The 25083-nt window shown below is 41.6% G+C and overlaps 2 protein-coding genes across 5 annotated transcripts; both read right to left on the bottom strand.

Moving 5' to 3' along the window:
* Positions 1-1028: 1028 nt before the first annotated feature.
* Positions 1029-6679, bottom strand: ifngr2 (interferon gamma receptor 2). 2 transcript variants are annotated; one of them, XM_061053585.1, is made up of 7 exons: positions 6312-6679; positions 4906-5017; positions 4401-4570; positions 3204-3349; positions 2966-3116; positions 2645-2784; positions 1029-1490 (listed from the first exon to the last, which is right to left on the bottom strand). In XM_061053585.1, exons 1-7 carry the CDS (start codon positions 6349-6351, stop codon positions 1392-1394), a joined length of 858 nt encoding a protein of 285 aa, XP_060909568.1. In that variant the 5' UTR covers positions 6352-6679; the 3' UTR covers positions 1029-1391. The 2 variants fall into 2 exon arrangements, with proteins under 2 accessions (XP_060909568.1, XP_060909569.1); XM_061053586.1 differs by having other exon boundaries at positions 2975-3116; positions 6312-6678.
* A 3254-nt stretch (positions 6680-9933) lies between these two features.
* On the bottom strand, positions 9934-24714 carry il10rb (interleukin 10 receptor, beta). Of its 3 annotated transcripts, none has more exons than XM_061053552.1 (8): positions 24504-24714; positions 16644-16776; positions 16228-16421; positions 14637-14797; positions 12580-12733; positions 12102-12259; positions 11780-11949; positions 9934-11480 (listed from the first exon to the last, which is right to left on the bottom strand). In XM_061053552.1, the coding sequence occupies exons 1-8, from the start codon at positions 24697-24699 to the stop codon at positions 11264-11266; spliced, it is 1383 nt and encodes a 460-aa protein (XP_060909535.1). In that variant the 5' UTR covers positions 24700-24714; the 3' UTR covers positions 9934-11263. The 3 variants fall into 3 exon arrangements, with proteins under 3 accessions (XP_060909535.1, XP_060909537.1, XP_060909536.1); XM_061053554.1 differs by having other exon boundaries at positions 16228-16415; XM_061053553.1 differs by having other exon boundaries at positions 16644-16773.
* Positions 24715-25083: the final 369 nt, after the last annotated feature.

The raw sequence follows: 25083 nt of genomic DNA, 5'->3' as shown, positions 1-25083 counted from the left end.
TTTTTCACCCTGACTTTACCCAGAATTTTTTCCTGCAACCTTCCTAGTAAATATTCTGTGCGAATTCAGGATGAGCTGATGTCTGAACGCGGCAGGAAATATTCAGGAAAATTCACCACGAGCGAGCTAGAGCAGGGTGATGACGTTTATGTCCTGCAACGCGCAGATGACTTCACAGACTGTATTCACATGACCGACTCCAGCTCTGTGCACGTAATGAAAAGGCTTCATTTTGTTTTCTGTTCATTGAACTACAAGAAGCATCATCACATTGTCGGTCTCTGTTGCTTTGTCCGCTTATTATGTTTCGTTCTTTTTAGGTCATGTTGTAGCGGTGTTAAACAATGAAGCAAATTCGGAAGTGCAAACGCCTGCAGTTCCTCTAGTGTCCACTTGAGGCTGGCTGCAGAAGCCCCTGAAGGCACATACACCAGCCTGTTTTTTAAACAAACATAACTCACAGCTTGGTAAAAAAAAAAAAGAGGATTTTCTGGCACAAACTTCACCAACTGACAACGTGCATGAAGAGTGAAAGGCTTCAAAGAGGTCAGAATGCTCCAGCAACACTTCTAGTAAGAAGATCAACTTTATTAACAATTCAGACCGACGCGTTTCGGCTCGTGGCCTTCATCAGGGTCATCACAGGACGGTAACTGATCTGTTTTTTGTTTATATTAAGTCGTGTACCTGATCTTACTGTCGGGTGGGCGCAGTGCAGCCGTTTGTCAGGAGGCGTCAGCTGTCCGCCTGTTGTTAGGTTGACCGAAAATGTGTTTGAGAAAGCATTTGGCAATGGCGATTGCCATTCACTGGCCTTCCAAAGCCCACTTCAGTAACCAATGGGCGACATCACTGAGCCTTTGTCCGTGTTTATAAACAGTTTAAGGTCATGTCTTGCCTCCTGAGACCCCTCCTCCCCCATGTCTCCCGCTGTGAGGGGCATGTGTGGACAACCAACTCGTGAAGATTTCAGGGGTACTTTGAAATGTGTGTTAAAATGGCAAAAGACACGAGGACAACTTGCAAAATTAGTTTAGAGGTTAAATTTTAAAGTGGCAAGCATATATGGCACATTATGAAATCGCACAAAATAATGCAGTTTAAAAATTCTGTAAAAGACCTTTGAATGAGTGTAACAAAACCTCCCTCACTGAAATAATTTTCACTCTTTGAATCTTTTTAGACACCACTTAATGCTAAAACAAACAGGTGTTTAAGTCAGACCTGCGATGCTATTATTGTGTGTGTGTGTGTGCGCTTCAGTCTTTCCTCTGCTGAATGAAGATCAGATTCAACTGTTTTCTATTTAGAGTTTTCCCTCCTCAAGTGAAATCCTCCTGAGGTGGGACGGCATGATATCAAAGCACTGGGCAGCAGGTGGAGGTCTGATCTCACTCTCTCCGCTCCACTGGGATGACAACGGTAATGACATCCAAGTGCTCCTCAGTGAGGCTGTAGGTGGAGATGGGGAAGTGACGCTGGCAGTAGAACTAGGAGAGGAAAACAAACAAACATAATAAAAATAATTCAATTAAAATGGTCTGCTCACTATAGATTATACGGATACACGCGTAGGCGAGGAGTGAAATAAATCTGTGTAATTTAAAGACACATAAACGACATGTCTGCACAGGAAGCGAGATGACATCAGAACATGCATGTTAAACAGATGTTACACAGCCAGAGGAAGTTTTACACATCTTAAGATATTGTTACACAGCTGGAGATGATGTATGTAACACTGTGTCTTAACAGCATGCTGCTCAATAAGAAATCAGCTTGATTCATTGTGTCCTAATAGCCGACGAGCGACGCTGTGAGAAGCAGCAAGCAGCAACTCCGATGCGCCGTTTCTATTTTCCTTTTTGTCACTTGCAAAGACATGTACTGGTATGTGGAATGAGGAAGAAGGGAGCTCTACGAGACACTGGCAGTGTCCAACGGAAAACCTTTGATTACTTTCACTTTTGTCACTCAACAGATCTTATTAGTTCTGGAGTCAAGTCAGGTATTTCAAATGAAATCAATGACGCATTAACAAACACATACCGTCCAATTAAGTTTTTGAATGAAGTGGAAATGCCAGCAAACAAGCCTAAACATCATAGGGCGTCAAATTAAACCAAAATGCAGCTCCATGGACTGTCTTCAGGGTAAAAAATACTCAGTGAACTCATCCTGCTCCTTCTCTACTCAAAGCAGCGTGGTAAAACCCCCAAACAAAAGTTCTGTTAGTTAAAAACAGTAATGCAATGTTGAAATCTGTTTAAAATCATCCCCATAAAAGCTAGTTAGCTAACTAAATGATATCACATACTTTTACATGGTGATGTAAAAAATTGAATAAATACACTTGTTTGGAAGAGAAATTTCAGAGGTCTTTTGTCGTATTCCACCAAATAAAAGAAAAGTATCGATAAGGTCTGATCCTTAAAAGGAATCTTGATAATGGTTTCAATAAAATGAACGATCCCCATCCCTTTATTTACTCACAAAAAATCAGAACTGTCCCTTTAAACTTCACATTTTCACCCAGGATCTTACACACGCAGAGAGCCTGAGCTATGTGACACAAACACTGTGAAAACGGAGTCTGGTGTGTGTGTCACTGTGTGTATATGTGTGTGTCGGTGTGTGAGCTTACATCTTCTGGGATCGCATATGGAGGGCGGAGCCACTGCTTGATCCTCCTTTGCTGGAAGATGAAGACGTACGCTGTGCCGGACATCAGGAGGAACAAAACTATGCACACACCCACTATCACACCTGGGTTCACCTCTGTACCTGAAACACACACACACACACACACGATGCTAGATATGTTGATCTCGTACACTGTTTATAAGACGGGGACATGGCTCTGGGGCTGAAGAGATTATGATGTCCAGGGGGCGGATCAAAAGCAGTCTGATTGTATAAAAGGCTCTGATTAAATGTTCCTACTAGTAAACAGTATAAGAGTTACCTGTCTCACCTGAGTGGGGGACCAGCTCACACAGGGAGCAGCTGGGTGGGCCCACGGACCACCTGTGGAGGATGTACTCCACCTGAGCGCAGTAACGCTGCCCCGGCTCCAGCTGTGGGAGGGTCAAAGAGGAGGAGGAGTCTTCAGAGAGCTGAGGAAGATGAAAGAGAGGTAAATGAACAGGTGAGACACAGAGAGGGGTAATTTGGCAAGCTTTGGATGGGTGCAGTTAACACACCTGTGTTGTGTCTCCCTCTCTGCTGTAGTGGACTCTGTACACAGTGTGGGCGGCGTGGTTCTGAGCCAGGCTGTGGTTACGACTCAGGTGAATGGTGAGAAATCCGGGCCGGGCTGACAGGCTGACCTCAGGTGTGCAGGAGTCACCTGCAGGAGGACAAACAGAGTCCTGTTCACACCTGGTTTACATCTCATCTCACACCAGCTTCCTGTGTTTAAGTTGTGTCTTCAGTTCTGGTCTGAAGTACGCACTTAACCCTGCATGTAAACTTGTTGTGTCATTGTTTAGTTACCACGGAGACGTAAGGTTCATCTCAACTTGCAGAGCGTAACGTCATAAATAAAAAATATTGTGTCAGAAATGAGAATTGAACTCCATGTGACCAATCAGTGAGCAGCATTTTACTTAATGGAGTGTAACTTCTGTTAACTGACGTTTATCAGCAAACTGAGACTAAAATGTTTGTCCAATATGACAAAGCATTATGATGAGGTGCCTAGAGCCTTCATTTACAGCTGGTGTACAAGAAAAACAGTGACATCTAGTGGTGAAATCTTCAACTACAACATAAGGTAATACTCTATTATTGGACTGATAAAATGATCTCCGCTCACTAAAGCAGAAGTTAAAACAAAGTCATCATACATTTCTCAGATGAAACCAAACAGCTGGTATACCCTCTGCTCCTCCTCATCCTCCAATTATTATACCCCACCTTTCAAAACTATCACCATGACAACGAGGAGCTAGGTGTCAGACAGGGACGCTGGAGTTTAGTTGGGGATGCTGAGAGAAGTCAGTGATCAGTCGGATGACTTCATACTCTCTGCTGTGCAAATTCAATTTTGTTATTGATATGATTTGTTTAGGATTATTAATAATGAGATCATTAACAGCAGCGGTTAGAGTGACGAGTGCAGCTGCTTGGAGCCGTTTGTCTGTTTGTCAGAGACTGCAGTCTGCAGTGTTGTTCACACACTGCACACAGAGTTACAAAGTTACATTTGGACGGATGACCAAATCTTGTCCCTCCACCTACAGTATGGTTGTCCCGCACTCTCGCTCACATGCACTTTCTCTTTCCCCCTCGTTGTGCGCACAGGTGTTGTGCAGCGAAACATCTGCCTGCAGAGAATTGCACGCACCTCACGGTACATTTTCAAAATGATAGGTGTGTTCAAATGTGAGTTATCTCACTTTGTGAGCTGCAGGCCTGCACTGGGGTCGACTTCAGTCCCCGTCTCTCTGCTTGCACTCGCAGCATCACACAGCCATGCTCATTCTCTGCTGCTGTGAGAGCGACATCACAGGAAGTGGAGGCCATATGGACACAGATGGGGACGTCTGTCCACTTGCCGCCATGGAAACTGCGAACAGGAGAGGACCAATCAGGTTACTGATGTGTCTTTAAGATGCATTAACTAGAAAAGATTAAAACTTCACATTCTACATTATAAAAAACTCAAAAACTGACACAACTAAAAACATTTTAAAAAATGTATTTCTATATTTTTGGGGTCATGCTTAATCTGGTGGGTGGGACCTTGGCTGTAAAATTCTTCCCTATTGGCCAGTCTGGATCTAAACATCACTTCAGCAGCAGGAAATGCATCAATAACATTTGTCTTAGATTCATTCTATTAATCTTTAAGTGACACATTTGATCATTTATATAATGTTTGTGTGTAGAGGCTGAGCTCACCTGCTCTGGACGGTGTAGGTGAGGTCTGTCTCTGCGGTGGGAGGGGTCCATGTCAGCAGCCACTTCTTAACATGGACGTGTTGTGGGGGGGGTGGAGGCTCCTCACTCAGCGCTAAGACTGAGGATGAACATGATGTTAGCACCTTATTTCACACAGACTTTTTTTTGTCTCACAGAAACTAAAGAACAATTATAGGGATGAGTTGATTAGGGATGTAAAGCAGCTGCAGAGCACGATTTTGAAATTGAGGACGCACCACCGACTTTCAGATCGAAGGTGTGAAAGCATTTTGGCTTCCCCAAGACAGAAAATTAAAGAGGTGAGAAGATAACAGACGTGACAAAACTGTGTGCAAATATTGCAAGAAGACCGGGAACTACCCTAATTGCACAACCAACATGATGCAGCATTTAATCGACACCACAATGAGAAGCTCCAATCACCTCCCCTTGTTGTGAGAAAAACATTAAAAGGCCAAATCCCCCTGACAAGTGGGTTTGCAGCCCCTAAAGGAATCTTTTTCTGTAATAATTAGTCTACAGTCTCATTTTGTAAAATAAATCGTGAGAGAATCGTATCATGAACCCAGTATCGTGAATCGTTACATCCCTAGTTGTGAAGCTACTGAAACATTGCCAACGTATTTGTGCAATTTAGACAGTGTGCAGGTGTTTGCATGCAGAAGACATAAAAAACAAATAATTATCCAACCTTGAGACCCTAGGACTTCTATTTTTGTTGCCATGGTATCAAACAGGTGTCGATATTGTTTTATTTCACTAGAATTATAACAACCCGAGTTGGTTGTTGGGTTTTTTGTCACTCTTTATGACAAACAGCAAACAGAGATGAGTGTTTACATTGTGATCATACTGTATCTACTGTTAAAAAACATCAATTCATTGCAATTATTATTTTCCCAATTCAATATCGATTAAGGGAAATCCTGATATCGATTTTTTTTCACTCTCCACTTTGAATTTAGGTCAGGGACAAATGTGGAAACCTGGCCTATTTTAATTTCTTCAAACAACTTACTTATATTTATTAGAATAATCAAATGTATGCCCCTATATTACCACTGCACCCTGTATGTGTTAATTTTAAAGTTAGGTGTGGTTCTGCACGTCCAGCCCCGCAGAAAGCTTAAAGCAGAGATTTTTTAAACGGGGTCTGGTTAGCTCGTTCAGCAGCTAAATAAAAACAGAGCCGGGCTTTGTTTGGTTATAGCGTTCATAACGGAGGCTTGACTTTTTAGCATTGTGTGTAAATGTATCTTAGTTAAGTTTAAATTAAGTTTCAGTTCTCACAAACACACGGACTGAATGTTGCCTCGTAGTTAGCATGTTTGGCTAACTTTAGCTACCTACTTTAGGTTGAAGGCTAACTGGTTGCCGTTAGTTACCTGAGAGAAAGGCTTGAGTGAGCAGCAGCATCAAAATCATCGTGGCGTCACGTCATATATACATTTGTAACGAAGGTCCGGACCCTTCTGCCTCCATATTTAAACAGAAATAACCTGAATTTAATCCATTAAAACCAGTCCTGGCAGCGGACTTCCTCTATATCCAGATTGGGAAATAACAGCAGCGTGCTGCGTTCAGGGGCTCCTCGGATTTGTTTCTTCGGTGAATTGTGTCCTCTATGTACAATGTATAAACATTTTATATTAACAACAAATATAAAATAAGCAAAGACTAATATGTACGCCTACAAGACTAAATAAGACAACAGTCCGGGGTGAGGAGTCTGCCGTGATGCCACCTGCCCGTTTCCTGGTCCTGGACCAGTGAAAGTCCTGGATGGGGACTTTCAATGATTTTTTTTCTGCAGTCCTGATTGTCCGTTGCAGTCTGTGTCTGTCCAGTTTCAAACCAGACAGTGATGGAGATGCAGAGAACAGACTGGATGATGGCTCATTTCACGCATTAAAGATGTTTTTACTATCTTAGAAAATGACGCAAAACTGTGTTTCATTTCACTTTAATAGAACATGAATGACAAAGAAAACGACGGTACTAGTTGTGTTTTGAAGCAGTCTGGTTTTATGGACGTTGAATTTGCCGAGTTGTTCTTCAGGTTTCAGTGTTTACACAAGCTTTAAGTCTTATTATGGAAATATTAAGACAACAAAGATGACGCAGGCTAATGTAACTTATTGCAAAGTCAACCTTTGGTCACTCTTAATGTACCATAAAAATGACTTACTAACATACACACAATAAAAAACAAATGCAAGAGTCCTGATTAATGAATAAAGGTGGTTGCCCTCAGCACATTTGCTCCTATCCAACCTTTTTCAGATTAATTTGACTTGATCAGCAAGTCGGAAACCAACCATAGACAATTATGAATGAACTTATTTTTTTACAAACTTGGCCACAAACTTCTTTTTTCTTTTTTCCACACACAAGGTCATTTTTCTATGGAAGACGGTTAGGGCCTGATGAGAGATATAAATATAAATATAAATGAATAGGTGTTTTTTTTTTTCTGTTATGCACTTGAAAAAAAAAGTAGCAATGTTGGGAATAAAGCTTAAAATAACATTTTGAGGATAAAGTCAAAACAACGAGGAACAAAGTCAAGAAAAAAAAGTTCAAATGTTGGAAATGAAGATAAAATACAATTTTGAGAATTAAGTCAAAATGTCAAGCAAAAGTAGAAAAAAATCAGGGTTGAAATACACTTTCGCAAAATGTCTACTTTGTTCTCAAATTTTAACTACATACACAGTACATGTGGGCGGTTGTGGCTCAGTGGTAGAGTTGTCCGTCTCTCAACTGAAAAGTTGGGGGTTCAATCCCCAGCTCCTGCATCAACATGTCCGATGTGTCCTTGGGCAAGACACTTAACCCCAAGTTGCTCCCACTGCTTCGTCTGCGGTGTATAAATGTGTCTGAATGGGATTAGTTAATACTGATGGACACTTCACATTGCAGCCTCTACCATCAGTGTGTGAATGGGTAGGTGTGACCTGCGGTATAAAAACGCTCTGAGTAGTCGCTATACAAGCTCAAGTCCATCTACCATGTGCCCTGACACTGTATTTCAGCTACTCAACATTTCAACTTTTTTCTTCACAGTTTCATTCTCTTCCTGGTCCTAATCCTCTTCCTTATTTTGCCTTATTTTGTTGTTGTATTTAGTCCAACAACAAGTGAATGCATCATGAGTAATACCTGCAGGGAAAACTTTCGTCCGGACACTCCCCTTACTGTAAATGTTACTTTCGGGGAAACCGGGGACTGATGGCACACTCCTTACTCTCTGCCGTTTCTTCAGTATCATTATGGTCTAAATATCTTACCTGCAGCAAATCACAGGTAAAGGCGTGAAAGAAAAAATATATAAATAATATATTTAAATGTAAATTCACGTTTTTTTTTTACCTTAAAGGGGGCAGAGCATAATGTTTCTACAGGAGTTGTGGACCTGTTAAATTCTTCTGAAGCTGTTTTATTGGGAAAAATTTCAGACAGAAATGGCTTCTAAACTTTAAAGATGATAATTTCTGAGTATGATTGTATCCCATTTTAGAAAACATCAAGTTTAACTTTGAAAAAACACTTTATTGAAGATGAATCTTGTCAAACTATTTAGAGTATAAATTCATTTTAAGACTATGGACGAGTCCATCAGTTTCCCCTCACAGGGTGATTACCGTCAGAATAAAGAAGAAGTTCTGAGTCAGACAATCAGAGAGCAACTTCCTGTTTAAGGTCAAGGTTTCTTTATTCGTCTCTCTAGGGAGAAATTTGTCTAGGATGCTGGGAAATTGCTGCATGGACAATACATCGAAAACAACATAAAAACAGTATTTACAAATGTGCAAAACAACATTTAACTTCTCCGTGCTACAGTTCACCCAAGCGTCTGCTTGCGTGTCCATACACATACACACACACACACACTCACTCCTACAGTCACAGGCACATGTACACTGTGCACATGCCACTCCAGACAGTTTCATACATACATACATGTCTACAGTTATTGGTACATTGGGGGCCTCCTGGTTTTCCGTTCATCCACTATTTTTTGCTCATTAATGAGCTTAACTGATAAAGGGACAAGTGAGTTTTTGAAGCGGTTGTGTTTGCACAGAGGAACCCTGTACCTTCTCCCTGAGTTCAACAAAACATATTCAGAGTGCAATACATGGGACGTGTCCGATAAAATGCCTTTGGCCTGTGTGATTGTGGCCTGTTGAAAAAGATCCTGGGGGGTTTACATCAGAGTTACTTCCTGTTTACGTGAGATAACTACTTCCTGATTAACTTTGTATGTATTCAATCTTAATTTAACCAGTTTTTTTACAGCTCGTTATTTAGTTTATTTGAGTAATTGTATTATTGTACTTGTTTAGGGACCGTGTGTAAAATAAATCTCAAAGCTTTGTACCAGGTTGAGCTCCCAGCTCATTTCCATCAGTGTTACCGTGAATGAAGGTCACAGGTTTGTGCAGCTCTTAGAACTGCTGCTGTGTTTGAAATGTGTAAAAATGAAGGGACTGTTTGCATCAAAAAGAAAATGTTTCAGTTTTCAATTTCACTAAATGACAACTACAAAATATTTAAAATTGCAAAATGTCGCCTACGCCTAAGTAGCCTACATCTGAAAGTTAACGTGTGACTTCTGTGGTGGGTGGCAGATCAAATGGCCTTGTATTTATGAAACAAACACCTTTAATCCACCGTTTTGAGTAACTAAACCCTAAAACCACTTTTTTCAACTATAAACCTCTGTATTTGAGTATTAAACAATCTTACAGGAGGGTTCAAAGTCAACTGGCTGAATCACTTCTAACCCTCTCATAGATAGCACTGAAGAGCGCTCTCTCTCTCTCTCTCTCTCTCTCTCTTAAAGTGACAGTAACCTACCTCACGGCTCCAACAGAAAGCTATCATATGCTTTAACTTTACAGCCTAGGCCTACTAATTTCTGGTTTTATGTCAGCACAAATAATCAGAGAAAACAGAAAAATCACGAGATGAACATGAACACACACACACACACACTGAAGCTCAGTGTCGAGGTGATTTATTACAGTTGTATGTTTTACATTAAAACCAGAGCAGCACATATTTTTTTTATTTTCATTATGACAATAGTCAACATGTGGAGGAGACTGAGACGTCCAATACTGTCAATCAAACATCAGGAAGTCATTTTTTCTACAAGATAAATAATGAATTATTCATTAAGTCCTGTATGCTCTCTTTTAAGGCTCTTTGTTCTGTTCTGTGACAGGGTTAAATAAAGTTTATTTAAAGTTTAAGTCACATCACTGGTTGTCTCTAAATGTTGCCCACACATTGATAATAAAGACGTTTTGTAAGGGTTAATATTTGTAACTAAATCCTGAGATTATGAGCAGGGAAACAAACATTTTACAGGGTAAAATTAGATTTTGTATATTTGAGGGTGTGGCTGTTTCAGCTTAACAGAAGTGAGGTTAGACTGCACCCAATACAGAGGAGAGGCAGCCAATCAGAATGTACCTTCCTCTGTCTCCAAATGGGAGGCTGTGCCATGTTGAGCGAGCGTTTAGGCAAAGTTGAGAGAGAGATAGAGCTCAACAGCGTATTACCCCTTTTCTTTGAAATGTGTCAAAATCTCTCTTTTTTTTTTTTTTTTTTACAAATATTCATGATTCATGAGGATCACCCCTTCCCATGGAAATCCGGATGTATCTTGATGAATCTCGTCTCTGCTCACACATTATGTTGTCTCGTTGCTTGCTCAGGAGTTGGGCACAAATATAACTCCATGAAAATGAAAGAGTTTTAATAGACTGTATAAGAACACAGAGAAGAAACTGTACAGTGTGAAGTCATACATGATGCAGAGAAACTTGATGATAATATTCAGGAATATAAAAAACAGAACATAATAAAAAAAACATACACCCCTTTGATACAAATAAAAACGACCAAACTGACATCCCAGATTCTATAAGAATCATAATGAGAGCATGACAACACACACACGCACGCGCATACACACACGCGTGTAGGATGGATGGATGGATGGAGGTCTCCTCATGCTGTAAGCTACGTATGCTAACAAGGTAAATATGACTGTGAGACAAACAGCACCTACAGAGATCAGCTGCCAATCACTCACAGGCTGCACTACATGTTACATCACTTCCTGCTTGATCACCTGAAGCACATGTCCACACGGCAGTGGAGCGTGCTCGGTGGGCGTCTCTCTCTTCATTATAAGTTTTTAGATCCTCTGATCACAATGAAGACTAAGACGAAGGCACGCTGCACAACTCATCACATTTAACATATTCACATCTTCATCTTTCTCACCCCCGCTTCATCTTCCTCCTCCTCACAATCCTCGTCACACACTCATGTCGAGAACGCCCTCGTCTATGATCAGCTGACTCCTGATCCCCGGGGTCATGTCCCTCATTTTTACCTGCTGGGGGTCATAAATGTCCTGACAGGAGGTTCGGCCCCCCTCATGGGACAGTGAGGGGCACGGCCTCAGACCGGAGCTGCCTCCTGTGGAGTAAATTCCTGAGTCGTTGCTCCCGCCGCTGTCCTGTCGACTGTGTCTGCAAAACACCACATGACATGAGATCATTTTTATTAGAACACCCTGTACAACAACACACACTGGTATGTGTCATTAGCGCTTTCATAATGATGTGATCAAAGAACACATTCAACTTGATGTTGTCAAAGACAGAATCCTTCCCTTCCTGCTCTAGCTCTTTTAATTTCAGATGGATTTAACAAATTACATCTCCAGCAGACATTTTGCTCCCACCCTCAAGTTGGTGAACTGTTTTTTCATCATCACAGGAAGTAGTCCTTCCTACATTAAGGCACTTAAAAAAGAGATAAAGCAGACCTGATGTCGGGCTCCAGGTCTGGGTGGGGCTCCTCCAGGGCCTCAGGGGGTGGTTGGTGGACCTCCAGGACCAGGGGCTCTGGGCAGACAGTCACCTCACACAGGAGCTCTGACTCAGAGTCCGGGGTGAGGAGGCGGGGGACATCAGAGCCGGGGGAGTCATGGAGATACTAAAGCGGGTTGGATGAGGAGATCAGAGGGTGAGAAGCTCAATAAACTGTGCCCAAGTTTCTCAAAAAAGTTCACACCAAGTGTCTCCTCTGAGTGTAATCAGTGATCAAACATGCAGCTGATCTGACATCGATCAGTCTCTGGTTCGTACCTCTTGGAAGTGTTTGGGCAGGTGGATGGGCGGGTACAGTGTGGACTTCACGGTCCTGTAGCACCAGAAGGAACCGCAGAGAATCAACAGCATGAGGACAAAGAAGACCAGAAGAGAGGCCAGAAAGTACAGGACGATCTGCCACCAGGGGAGGGTCCCTGTTCACAAAGAGACACAGACAGAGCTGTCCTGAACCATGTCACAGCAATGGTGCATTTCAGATTTCATTTCTATAGTCACAAGCTTAGAAATCAAAATAATAACCGCACTAACTTGATGGCGTGGATTGAAAAAGTAGTCAGAAATGTCAGAGTCAAAGTGCAATCTAAAACTGAAGACCTCTCACAAGTAAAAGGTCCCTCTAAGGTATGTTATATACTTGAAAGTACTCTGAATAACAGAATTAAACAACCCGCCCTGTGTGAGTGTGTTTCTGCACTGTCCCATCCCGCCCCTCGGTTAAGTGTGAATGGTTCACCTTGAGTCTGCATGCAGAGCGGGTTGGTGAAGCTGCTGTACTTGTTGTAGAAGTCGTAGCGGGTCTGGATGCTCACACAGTACCAGGTCCAGGACTTTAGGTTGGGCAGGGTCACCATATTCACGCTTGTGTTTAAAGAGCGAGTCCTCAACACCTGAAAGAGAAGACAGACAGACACACTTTGATTTAAGACAAATGGATCAAGTTCGGTAGACAATCTTTTGAGACCTCTCCATTCTCACTGAGATCATTTTCCCCTAAAGAAACCCCTGATGAATACAACCAGGTACATACAGTTCAACAAGGGTATTTACTGGATTGAGGCAACAAACAGTCAAATGGACGTATATTTCATGTCTTATATTATGGTGAAATCATGTTGAATGTGTGTGCATCAGTTATGATATTTCAGGTATTTAAAGTGAATTTGTCAATTATTATTTCTTGCACTCTATGCATAATGAATTAAAGTGGAAATCAATGTTTTCTCTTTGCATACTAATTAAAGTCTTACATGGCATGTAAATAATTATATATATATATATAAACATTATATGTGCCATCTGTTGTTCGATGAAAGTCCACTTTTCTCTCATGCTGCCAATATACATTTAAAACCTCTCAGTCTGTCACACTCTAAATCAGTTCTACAATTCTACAATTCATTCATCAGATGTTTTTATCCAAAGTGATGAACATCAGAGAGTAAGTACAAGACAAGCAAGGATCTAGAGAGGAGGAAACAACTTCAGGAAGTGCAAACAAACAGCTTTAAGTTCGATCGGACACACAGGTGTTGACAGGAAGTGACCTGACACAGAGCACAACATCGACAGCATCAAAACCATCCTAAATATCCTCATTGTCAAACAAAACCATCGTCATCATCATCACTAATATCAATGAGTGTGAAGGTGTTCATGAAAGAGCTGGGTATTCAGTTTTTTTCTTAAAGCTGCACTGTGCAGATCGAATGGAGTTTGGCAGCTCGTTCCACCACCAGGGGGCGACAGAGGAGGAGAGAGACTTGGGGCCCTGTTGTGAAGGTTGGATCGGACGCCTTTCATTGGCAGAGTGTAGTGGGCGGGAGGGAGTGTAGACCCGCGTGCAAAGCACCTGTCTGTGTCTCTGTGGTATGCGGGTTTAGGATGTGCATATGTGCCCCCACACAGGGTTTCCTGTGAGAGCCTCAAGGCGACTGAAGCTCACGAGACACAAAAAACATTTCTTTATCTGGAGCCATAGTTTCCTGTCAGCTGCATTCTTATACAGCATGAAGCAGGTGTGTCTTTAAACAGGTCTGAGGAGAAAACACAGTGGGGCAACGCTATTAATTGCAATTTTGTGGTTATCGTGATGTGAGCAATCTAAATAAACACGTCGCCAGATTTAACTACTGGGTGAAAACCTGGGCTTAACGTTCATGCTCTCACACCATTTTGTTGCAGCCGATGAAGCTTAAGCTAGCTATCAGCTACCCTCAGATCACCCCTTTTTCAGATTTAGGAAGAACAAGTAGCAATAAGGCATTGGGAAAAAAATTAAAACTGTTATTATAGTTAATATGCTCTCTTTAATTTGTATGTATTTATTCAGTTATGGGTTTCAGCAGCTGCCTTTGGGGACTGCAGAGAAAAGGAGAAGTGTGAACAGCAGAAAGTGTTAGGTATTTTTTCCTGCTGTAACAGGTGCTTCAAAAAGGATCTGTATGACCTCACCAAAGGCTTCTAATAGGAACCGAAACAGGTGAATGTTTGTCATAGAAAGCTGCTATAAAAAGATGAGCTTAGCCTGTAAGCAAATGTCTGAGGACATTCAAATATTTAGTCTGAATGAAAGTTAAAGGCAACACAATAAACAGGGCCAAGTGTTTATAAGCTGTGTGATTTCCCTACCTGTGTGTCCTCAGAGTGTGTTCCTACCTGTGTGTCCTCAGAGTGTGTTCCTACCTGTGTGTCTTCAGAGTGTGTTCCTACCTGTGTGTCCTCAGAGTGTGTTCCTACCTGTATGTCTTCAGAGTGTGTTCCTACCTGTGTGTCTTCAGAGTGTGTTCCTACCTGTGTGTCCTCAGATTTCTCCCAGTACCGGATGTGGTAGTACAGCTCTCGCAGGTCTTCCTTCATGGAGATGTTGGCGCTGGTTAGAGGGTCAGATATGAAGACATCCAGGTCTCCTCCTGCAGGACCTAGATCAACTTTGGACGGAGGACCCACAGCAGCTAACAGGAGAGAGGCAGAGAGATGAGACAGGTTGTTTAATATCAATTATCTCCCATTAGGCAATCCATACCGTGCCAAAGCACGCTTCACCCCTAAAGTCCAGTTCGTTTGATAAGTGTGAGTGCTCCGATCACTTCCTCGGCCCTGGCACGCTTCTAAGGGGTGAGCTTCAGCACGGTACAGTTCATACACGAGCACAAGCACGGGCAACACAACATTGACACCTTTCATTATGGAGAAATCCATGTTCTGGCTGTATCTGACAAAAAATGAGCTCAAAGTCAGTAAAGTAGCTGTCATGTTCTCTGTTCTCTTTTTTGTTTTTCTTCTCGTGTCTGCCTGTCTTGTAAACTAATCACACTTCATAATTACGTAAAGACATGCATTTGTTGTATTACGACTTTTGTGTACAGGACGTAACTGTGCTCAGGCCCGGTTAGTCCTGGAGCAGTGTGAGCGCAGGCCAGCGGGGGAATGGGGAGGGGGGACAATCGACAACCATAAGCACGGTACAGGACAACTTTGCTAGTGTGATTGAGCCCTGAGGCTCATTAATACAGGTTTTTGTCTTTCTCTGTAATGAATCAGAAAGATTTCTAATAATAAAACAAATAAAAAAAACAATTAGATAAATAATAAATGACAGGGTGATCAGAGGGGTCCTGCTCACCACTTTAACATCTTGCTCACTTTACGTTATTCCTTTACTTACATGGCTTCTTAGACAATCAAACATTTGAGACAAAATAATGATTTGTCAATTATTTTATTGATTTTAAAAAGTGTATTGTATTTCTTCCAATTAACACCTTCTCTGTTGGAATCCACAGTTAGAGCGGAAAACACAGCAACCATCTCCTTTTCTATGTAACGGTTTGTTCGTCTTAACAACGGTGATCCATCAACAGATAGCAGTCCCTTCTTTAAGCATAATGGGCCAATCAGAATCAAGTACCAAAGCTGTGTCTTAAGGCTCATTAGTTATGTGTTTCTCTGTAATGTAGCATAGTGTTACATTTGTTTCTGATAATTCTCACAGTCCTGGAAGTCATAAAGCGTAAAGAATTCAATTATTATTTTGGTTGCAAAGCCAGAACGACTCATGGTTTGTGTTTTCGGTTTTACTAAATAAAAAGTAAAACATGAAACCAAAACCTTCAATCTGACTTCACTGTGACACTGCCTGCTGTTATCAACAGATTACTATCGTGATTGAATCTCTGCGAGTCTCTTCTGTGTGATTTGATAAGGTCAGACAGTAACACACACAGTTCTCTATCCTGTCTCATGTTTCAGCTGTCAGAGTGTGTGTGTGTGTGTGTGTGTGTGTGTGTGTGTCTTCTTTTTGAGGTTACATGAACCCTCAGTTTATTTCCTGTAAGCTGAAAGTGTAAAACACACACACCCATCTTCCCTCTCTCTCTCTCACCATCTGTATCGGGGCAGAACTTCTTCTGCACCCAGTCTGAGTGACTCCCGTTCACGTTGGCTCGGACTCTCAGGATGAAGATGCTCAGGTAGTGCAGGTCCAACGGTGTCAGGTCACATGACCTGCGTGGTGACTCCTCACACGCCATGTTCCACACAACCACCTTCTTTGAGCTCAGTTTGAACCTCCTGTTTCTCCATGTGGAGAAAAAAAAGTCACATATTAGTCACGTTTTTCTAACACTGATGAAATTGAGCTTGTATAGCGCATTTCTAGTCTTCTGACTCAAAGCACTTTTACACCGCAGGTCACACCTACACATTCACACATTGATGTGAGAAACTGCTATGTAAAGTGACCATCAATACAAACAGCATAGCATGTGTAACAGTAGAATGTGCAAACATGAAACTCACGGTATGTATTCTGTGGTGAAGGAGACGGGGAGAGCGTCTGAAGAGTTGTGGTCCCAGTCCCAGGTCAGAGTGTAGTTTGTGTTCAGACTCAGGACATTGACATTCTGAGGAGATGCCGGCTTTGCTCCCACTGCTGAAGACACAAAGAAAACATAACACAGTGAACAGTTATAACCTCATCAATCAGCTGAGTATTAATAAACCCACATGAGCTCAAGTAATCAAGCTTTCTAAGAAAGAAAACATCATGATCTTTGTTCTTGATACTAAAATGAAAAACTTTTTAACTGGTGAATTAATAGAGTAATATCTGCACATATTTGCAATAAAGTAGCGATACTGATAGTCACTATAGACAGAGTAATATTGGCCAATATTAAGCGGTCGGGCTGTAGTTTCATCTCTTTCATATTCACACTGCATGCTACAACCATCACTAAAAAACAAATATGATGATCAGCGACGCCTGGAAGTGTAATTTAAACTGAATATAAAATATATTATTAACTGAGGAAGCACTGTCATGTTATAACAGATAAATAAATGTCAGATGATAAAGGTTAGAAATCATCCATATTTATCTTACTATCAACAGGAAAAATGAAACATGTTAGTCTCACTTCCTGTCTATGGCTCTCAGCTCAGATCCCATTGGTTACTGAAGACTGACGTCTATAAAAACACTTAAAATACTTGTGTCCAAAAACTGTGTGAGATAAGTACAGCTGTAGGAGGGGATGAGACAGAAACTCAGCATTTGTGTCTGAAACAAAGAAATTTACAAAAAGGTGCAATGGAGGAGGTGTGCAGGTATGTGCCTGATTTACATTGAAGATTACGTCCAGTATTAACCTCCTCACAGTGAGCATGTAAATCATGACATACAGTATAAAGACTCTTCATATCTTTACAGCTTTTTTTTATTACACATATTTTCATTCGTGTTCATACAGCTGCTTCCTTCTGTGTGCTCAGTGCTCATGGGACGACTTCATGTCTTTACATGAATTCGTCAGGTGAGCACGACTTCATGAAGTGAACACCATGAACCAGCCCGTGGACCAGGTCCAGTTCTGCTAATCATCTGGGCCAAGGTGACCCCTGTTATAACTTTACATGAAGTTTACAACGACAGAAGGTACACCTGTTTAACGTTATTTTAACCCTCATCCCACACCGTACAATTTGGCTGCTTGAATGACAGTTGACCTTTCTTGTTATGCGCTCTCTCTGGCATGTGACTAGGAATGTTCCAGGGCGTCTCATTTCCTTTTCAGTGAAAGGGAAATGTTATTTCAGACTAGACTAAAAGGTAAGAAAAACTCTGAAAACAGTCAAAATTGTGCACAATGTATCTGAAATTGTCTGCAGGATTTAAACTGATTTGCAGACTATGGCTAACGTTAGCAGTGCTAGAACCACCAGCCTTCAATCCTCCCTTCAGATTAAAGTCCACGTGCCTGTGCTGGTTACACAAAATCAGTCAAAAAACTGACAAACCACGCTGCTCTTTCCAGATGCTATCTGGTCATTGTGCTTGTTTACAATCAGGTAGTAGAGCGAGGAGAGCAGGCCCATTAACTAGAGCTACAACCAGTCTAACCCCTTTTCACACATACGGAAATCTCCTGAAAAACTCCGGATATTTGGCTACCTGGAGGGGCTTTAGGCTATATGTTAACGAAAACAGCCACATTTTTCACACGGACTTTACCCGGAGTTTCTCCAGCCAGACCCCTAGTATTTTTTCCACAGATAGTCCAAGTGAGCTGATGTCTGAACGCGGCAGCATATACTCCAGAGATTTCAACTCGTCAACAACGTATTTAAACGGCTGAATTATGTTTTCTGTTCGTCAGTATGTTGTTCTCCTCTCTTTTGTGGATGTTGTCATTCCATTGGACTACACATAGCATTGATGTAAAGGCAAATATTCTCAATATAACATTGTGTAGCGGACTCTATGCTTCGGCCGCTACTTCTGCGTTGTTTATTTACGTCACGTCTTACCTCAGGAGATCACCTGATCCCCTTCCCCTCTGACAGGGATAGTCCCCCGCTGTGAGGAGCATATGTGAACGGAGAATCTCTGGAGCGGTCCTCCTGCAATTATCTAGATATTATCCAGAGTGCATGTGTGAAAGCGGCTTATGACTACTTTCGGGCGGCTGTTTTGCAGTTTGAGTATAAACATATGACTGTCATTGAGGACCAACATGTCAAAACATTAATCATTTGTTTAGCTGACTAATGATTCTGGTGCTGACAAGAGAGGAATATGACAGGACTCAGCCTGCTGTCAGATATAACAGGGAAACACATTCCACAGGAGCACTTGAGCTCAGGTAAAACAGGTGGGGCACAGATTAATGATTCACCTGGTGAAACATTTTTCTTAACTTGCTCATCGAACAGAAACCTACTCGGGCTCTGATCACAATTCCTATAAAATGTGTGCTTGTGGGAAGTGTTTGGTTGAGCCGTTATGATCGATACACTGACACATCGTGTGAGCACAAAGGTACCACCTCAGCCTCATTCTGAGCAAGGAAAATCCCTGCCGACGTCTAGGAAAATAGAGCTCCACACTGTCTGGAGGCTGAAAATAACCAACAATGTATCACTCTCTGTAGGCCTAAAACAACCCACAATGCATCACTCTCTGCAGGAGCTGCTCTTATTGTGCCATTGTCTCAGAGTGGTGAAAAAAAGACCCAAATACACAAGTTGAATGCAACACAAACTCCACTTTTACAAAAACTCCACAGCAAACTATCGTCTTAAGTTCTCACAATTTATCCACACTTTATAGGTCAGGTACATACAGCAAGCATGAAATGTCTTTTAATTGTTTTTTCATTTAAAGGAAGTATGTGCAAATTTTTGATCCAGTAGATGTTGTCCTTGAGCACCAGCATGAAACCAAACAAACTGCTGTTTGGCCACACCTCTATAGCTACACACCTCCAACCCCTCTCCACTCGCGTACGCACGAAGGCGTTATCACCACCATTATTAAGCGCTAAGAGCAAGCGCCGGTCAAATTGTCCTTGTGTCGAGCTCCATTGTTGTGTCAGCATGCTAATGTTAGCGCTCTTTAGTTAGCTCGTAGCGTCACACTGCATGTAAATTTACACAGAATGACTGCTCGCTTCCAAAACAACGTCAAAAACGTCTCCTCCTTACTTTAACTCTCTCATCCAGGTCTACACTCCCTCCCGCCCACTACGCTCTCAAAGGCGTCTGATCCAACCTTCACAACAGGGTCCTAAGATGCTGACTAGACTCTTCTCCTCTGTCGCCCCCCGGTGGTGGAACGGGCTGCCAAACTCCATTCGATCTGCAGAGTCCCTCTGCACTTTTAAGAAAAAGCTAAAGACCCAGCTCTTTCATGAATACCTACGACCATAATGATGATCACGATGGTCTCGATATGTTTGATGATGATGATGTTGGTAATGACGATGGTTTTGTTTGATGATGACGACTTTTAAGATGGTTTCTATACTTATTAGAGCTCTCAAGAACTGCCGTCAATGTTGTGCTTTGCCTCTGTGCAATGCCTGTCAGCCGGCCGGCCGTCCTGTCCAGATGTAGACATGATCTCATTGTCTCGCTCATTGTAGACAGTCATGACTCACAGAGGATATACTGAAGGACTTCTGCAGTATTTATGTGTAAAATGTTGCACGTTCTTCCTTTAATGCAGTATATTCTTATTCTTGTGTGTCTAATTCAAAAGACTGCAGCAGTGCTGGAGTGTCAAAACAGAAAAGAAAAGTTCAATCACTTCTCCTCCACTCAGATGAAAAGTAAAAAAAAAAATAAAAAAAAAGGGGAACAGAGCCCCGCCTGAATCACAAGATCCTGAATAAAGGAACTGAAACCACTCTGTTTCTTCATCAGACTTTTTATAGTTACTGTGACTGAAAGAACAGGAGACAGGGGAGCTATCTCGGAATCAAACCAAGCGTCAACCTCCGGTCTTGAAAAACGAAGCCAATGCAGAAGTGCAAAATGTCTGCTTGAGGCTGGCTCCAGGAATACCGGAAGTCACATACAACAGCAGCGTCAATAACTCTCAAAGGACACGACACATTACTTCAAAAGGCGAGTGCACAAAGCTAAACAAAAGACGAAAACCACGTGCAGTGCCAGATATGCGACTTTAAACCTGCATGTCTTTGATGCTTAACCACATGAGCTTAAGGCACAAGGAGAAACCAACAGGGACAGACAACAGGCAGCCTGACATCCCGTGTAAGCACATGTTGTTGTGATGATACCAGGGCGGAGAAGATTAACCTGCTAATGAAACAAAATGAAGACTGGACATGTGCTTCCAAGGCTTCAGCATGCTGATGGTGTTTGTGGAGCCGGAGTAAGCAACACCATCACAGAGAACAACAGCTACGAGAGTGGAAAAGATGAATGAGGAAAGAGCAGCAGAATCTAGCAGAACTGCAAAGTGTCAATTACATTTAGGGATGCATCGGTTCAACGTCGGGATTGGGCGATATTGGCCCTGTTGACAGACATGGACAAATTGGCAGTGTGGGCGTGAACCGATGTCAGTAGCCGATGTTTATTGGTTGTACCAAATCAATTTAATGCTGACATCTAGTGCACCTAACTTCTGATTCAGAGAAGAGGTTTTTTCTTGTACAGATGAAGTCACCTGTTAAACAATCTCTGACTTGTTTTCAACGTCAAACATGAGATAAATGTGTGGCATTGTGGGAGTCTTACACCAAAAGAAGTCATGAAACAAACATTGTTATTGTAATCGACAATCGGCTAAATTGCCTTTTCAAACATTGGTAACGGCATCGGCCCTGATTTTCCCAATCGGTGCTTCTCTACTAGCGAGTACTCAGACATAACACAATGAGGGTACTCAAGTATTGAGAATCCTGTAAATGCCCATCCCTAATGCAGATACCTGTTTGTTACCATAGCAACAAAAATAGGAGGAGCCCAAGACAAAAAGATGCAAGCAAACTCCTTCACAATGTCCAAAATGTAGAAATACATTAGCACAATGTTTCCCGACCAAAACATTGCCCATGTAGGTATCGGTGCAATCCAGATGAGGTGCAGGAGATTGCGTCACATTTTGATGGGCTCGTTCTTCTCCTTTGCACCTGTCTGATGAAACACATTTCAGTGTGTGCGGACACGTGAATCTGAGCGGACCATCACTGCTCTCCATCTTTCTCCTGCAGCAGCTTTTGATTAAAAATGTGACTGAAGATATTTTGTACGTTGTAAGCTCTTCTCTGAGAGCACCGACCTCCGTTTGTGGAGGGGCTGGAGCACAAGAATTTCCTTCCTTTTTGACTGAAGATCTGTTCAGTTCTTTTTAAGGGTCAGGTCCTTTTTTATTCCATCAACCATGAAAATAACAGATGGTATCGTTTTAAAACACGTGGTAACAAAAATAATTGAAAAATCGTACTCTCTATGAATACATTGTAACAGAGAGTGTGAAGCCGTGATGACAGTAACAATCTGATGAGTAGACTTGAGGAACAAAAATAATCTACTATTAACAGACTGACTCAGGATAACACTGGGTTACAGAAGGTTCTCTCATATGGGATCTCTGGATGTTTCTAATGTTTCAGTGCGTATGATGAACCACTTCACACGCTCCGTTTCCTCTTTTCTGCACACACATCGTAGGTCTGTTCCTACACACATCCAGTCTGACAAATGTACCACCTAGGGAAGTCTTGAATCACGATACCAGAAGTTTACACTGATATAGATTTATACAAATCAACAAATATTGATACCATTATCAAAATCTGCAGAAAAACTCTTGCACACTGTCTAAATTGTACAGATATGTTGGCAACATTTGTAATGAGAGTGGAGAGGAGTGAGGGTTTAACTTATCATGTCTTATCTAATCTTTCATATTGCATCAGATGAAACTGTCTTTATTTTGAATTTTCTAAAGTAAGATTTATTAATTGTGTAAATAATAAATTAATAAATTATAAGAATGCTCATTAGTGATGGACTCACGTCCGCCTACTTTCACCTGAAGACCACATCAAGATTTAGAGGACTTATGTCTCATCAGGACCTGTAAAAACATGTCCATGCCTTTATCCTCAGTCGACTTGATAGGAGGAGCTGATGAGGAGCGAGGGCTCACTCTTCTTCGCTCATCCATCTTGTCTTAATGTTGCTAACATATTTGTAGAGTTAAAACAGCGTGCAGGGGTTTGCCTGCTGATGGAAGTGTTTAATTGAGTGCTATGCTCATAAAATGATTTAGTGTTTTGTTCTTTTAGAGGTCTTAATAAGATCAGTGGGAGTAAGCAGGTGTCCTTAAGGGATTGTTGGGAAGCTGGTACGACTGGGCCTCTCGGAGAAGAGATAACTTCTCTGTTGCTAAGTAGCGTGACGTATGTTTTCTGTATTGTGCTTAAATACTGAGACTTTTCTTTGCTCTGGGAGCTCCTCTCCCAACGCCTCTGTGTAGTGTGAGTAAAGAGACGCTGACTTCAAAATCTTCAATAGAATGTAAGTATGGTGTTATTTTTTTTCACACACACCTGCAAAACAACAATACATTACCCAATATTTGGTGTCTAGGACTTCTAATTTTATCTATCCATTATTTAAAGATTTATTTGGGGTTTTATTTTAGAGATAGGACAGTGGGTAGAGTTAGAAACCGCGGAGACAGAGAGTGGACAATGACATGAGGGTAAGAAGCCACAGGTTGGATTACCCAGGCCACCCGCTTTCGCACACTTTGCGCTAGGCTATTAACGCCCTAAGTTGTATTTGCAGCTTTGGTATCAAACAGGTAATGATACTGTTAGTTGTTTTCCAAAGGGGTGGAGTTTTGGAGCCAGAAAATGTTGTTTTTTACATTCCTGCACGATCTGTATTGCTCTTCAGTTAGGCTATCGTGTAAAATAAATGTTGTTTATATTTTCTTTAATATCACTTGTGTGATCTTTTGTTGTAGGTTTGTTGACAGTATAGAAGTGCTGCTGCTCACATGATATTTACACACCATAATAACAAAGCTTGTTAAAAGTAAGTGTACAAAAAAGAGTAGCCTAATAAACCTGTTCCTGTCTCTGAACATGTAAACCTTATTTTCTCTTTTCAAACCTTATTTTCTCTTTTCAAACCTCATTTTCTCTTTTCAAACCTCATTTTCTCTTTTCAAACAACAGATTTACTTTCTGTTTCCACATTTCATTATGTCGAGCCCGTCTTTAGCTAACCCTTTATGTTTGAAGTAGAACTCACGTTATGTCATAAGTGTTTCATTCCTCTCCTATAGCCCTAAAAGCACCTCGATTGTCCGACAAGCTGATGTTAATGAGTGCGTAACAACTGCATCTGTTTGAACATCAGCCTCCGTGCGGTTAGCTAACTGTTATAAACACTCTATAACACCAACTTAACGAGGATACATAAATCTACAGAACACCTGAAGACAGACTCAATGTTAAACGCGTTATATTAGCTTAACATTGAGAAAAGACAGTTTATAAATGCCACAGAAGATATCACATCACAACGTTAGCATGCTAACGTTCAGGTGTTACGATTCAAAGAGTGACCGCGTTAACTGGTGTCTTCCAGCTGTGTGGCTGTTGTAATAACACATTAATCCTCAATAATGTCTCTTTTATTTGGCTTATCGTTATAGTGTCAACATATAGTCATCATATATGTATTTGATAAAATAACATAAACATTCACGTTGATGTGCCTCGTCTCTTGGCGTAACCAGCTGGAAGTAACCAGTTAACACGGTCACTCTTTACACCGAAACACCTGCGGCTTCGTAGCGTTCGTAACAATAACAGCTAAAACACTCACCTAAGCAGGTGTAGAAGATCAGGGGCAGCAGACAGACCCACGGTGAGACAGACATGATGGAGGGAGGTCTAAACAAATAACACTGACAGCTCTTCATGAGCTCATGTCTCCGTCCTGAGCTCCGCTCCGCAGCTCGCCTCAGCTCGGCTGTGCGGTACTCCGACTGTGACGCGCTTCTTCTCGATACAGGAAGCATAATCAGCGTTCCGGCGCACTTCCGCCACCTGCTGGTTGGAATTCATCCACCGTTTTAATCAATATCATAAAAAACAAAGGGAGTAACATTTTCGAGATTTTTAATCCCTTTTATTGTTTTATTTTGCGATGTTTAGTTATAATTAATTAATTACAGTCGATGGTTCCCGATCGACACGCCTGACCAGTAGGTGGCGGTAATGCGCTGACACGTTCTTTACCAGCCGAAGAAGAAGAAGAATCTACTCTGTAGTATCGAGGGTGTGTTTTATGAACCCTGTTTGGGAATTTAAACGCATTTTGTTAAAGTAATCTAACGTAAACCTGATACTTAATAAATGTAAATGTATTATACATCGAGTTAAATTGATTCGTTCACTTTACA

Source organism: Labrus mixtus, chromosome 13 (assembly GCF_963584025.1).
Source record: "Labrus mixtus chromosome 13, fLabMix1.1, whole genome shotgun sequence".
In the NCBI taxonomy this organism is placed as follows: Eukaryota; Metazoa; Chordata; class Actinopteri; order Labriformes; family Labridae; genus Labrus; species Labrus mixtus.
Note: the sequence above shows the minus strand (reverse complement) of the source record. Positions and strands in the feature narration are given on the sequence as shown.